General features: G+C 65.3%; 1 protein-coding gene across 1 annotated transcript in view; it reads left to right on the top strand.

Moving 5' to 3' along the window:
* Nucleotides 1-740, top strand: part of MICAL1 (microtubule associated monooxygenase, calponin and LIM domain containing 1) — a 9,469-nt gene that overhangs the window by 6,330 nt on the left and 2,399 nt on the right. Inside the window, exon 14 of the mRNA XM_010143769.1 lies at nucleotides 461-629. Within this exon, the coding sequence (XP_010142071.1) occupies nucleotides 461-629 (169 nt within the window). The remainder of the gene's footprint in view (nucleotides 1-460; nucleotides 630-740) is intronic.

Genomic DNA, 740 nt, shown 5'->3' with positions numbered 1-740 from the left:
CGGGGGACAGGGAGCACAGGGGAGGTTCACCCTCCCCTTGGGTTTCTCATAGCTGGACACAGGGCTGGATGGGGACACTCTGGATGGGGACCACAAGATGCCGCAAACCATGACGACAGATCCTGGGCAGTTGGGTCCTCGTGTCACACCAGGGTGGGGTGGTCCAGCTCTGGGCAGGTGGGAGCTTGGTGGAGCACCAGCGGCTGATGGGGCTGAGCCAAGGGCTGGGACTGGGGCTGCGCAAGAGAACACCCACAGGCTCCCGGCTCCTCCCTGCCTGTTTCCTGACCCAACTGGTTTTCCAGAGCCAAGACTTGCCACTCCCTCACTGGTGCCAGCAAACCCGAGCACCCAGACTCACCCCTGCAAGAGGGGCCCCCCGAACCCCCTGTACAAGGCCCTGGGGCAGGGTGGCTGTCAGCCCCTTGGTGTCCCCTCAGCCTGTCCTCTTCCTCCGCAGCCAACAGCCCGTGGGGAGAGCAGCGACGCCTGCTACTTCTGCGGCCACCGCGTCTACATCCTGGAGCGAGCCAGTGCCGAGGGACGCTTCTTCCACCGCGGCTGCTTCCAGTGCCGGCACTGCGGGGCCACCCTCCGCCTGGGTGACTACGCCTTCGACGAGGAGGACGGTGAGGCGCGTTTAGGGAGAGAGAGGGGATGCTCGGGACCAGGCTTCTCCACCGTGTAGGTTGTCACACGGGCTTGGGGGTTGTCCCCCGCCCCAGGGCATTTTTACTCCT

Source organism: Buceros rhinoceros, unplaced genomic scaffold (assembly GCF_000710305.1).
Source record: "Buceros rhinoceros silvestris isolate BGI_N320 unplaced genomic scaffold, ASM71030v1 scaffold21559, whole genome shotgun sequence".
Classification (NCBI taxonomy): Eukaryota; Metazoa; Chordata; class Aves; order Bucerotiformes; family Bucerotidae; genus Buceros; species Buceros rhinoceros.
The sequence above is the reverse complement of the archived record's forward strand: the minus strand, read 5'-3'. Positions and strand labels throughout refer to the sequence as shown.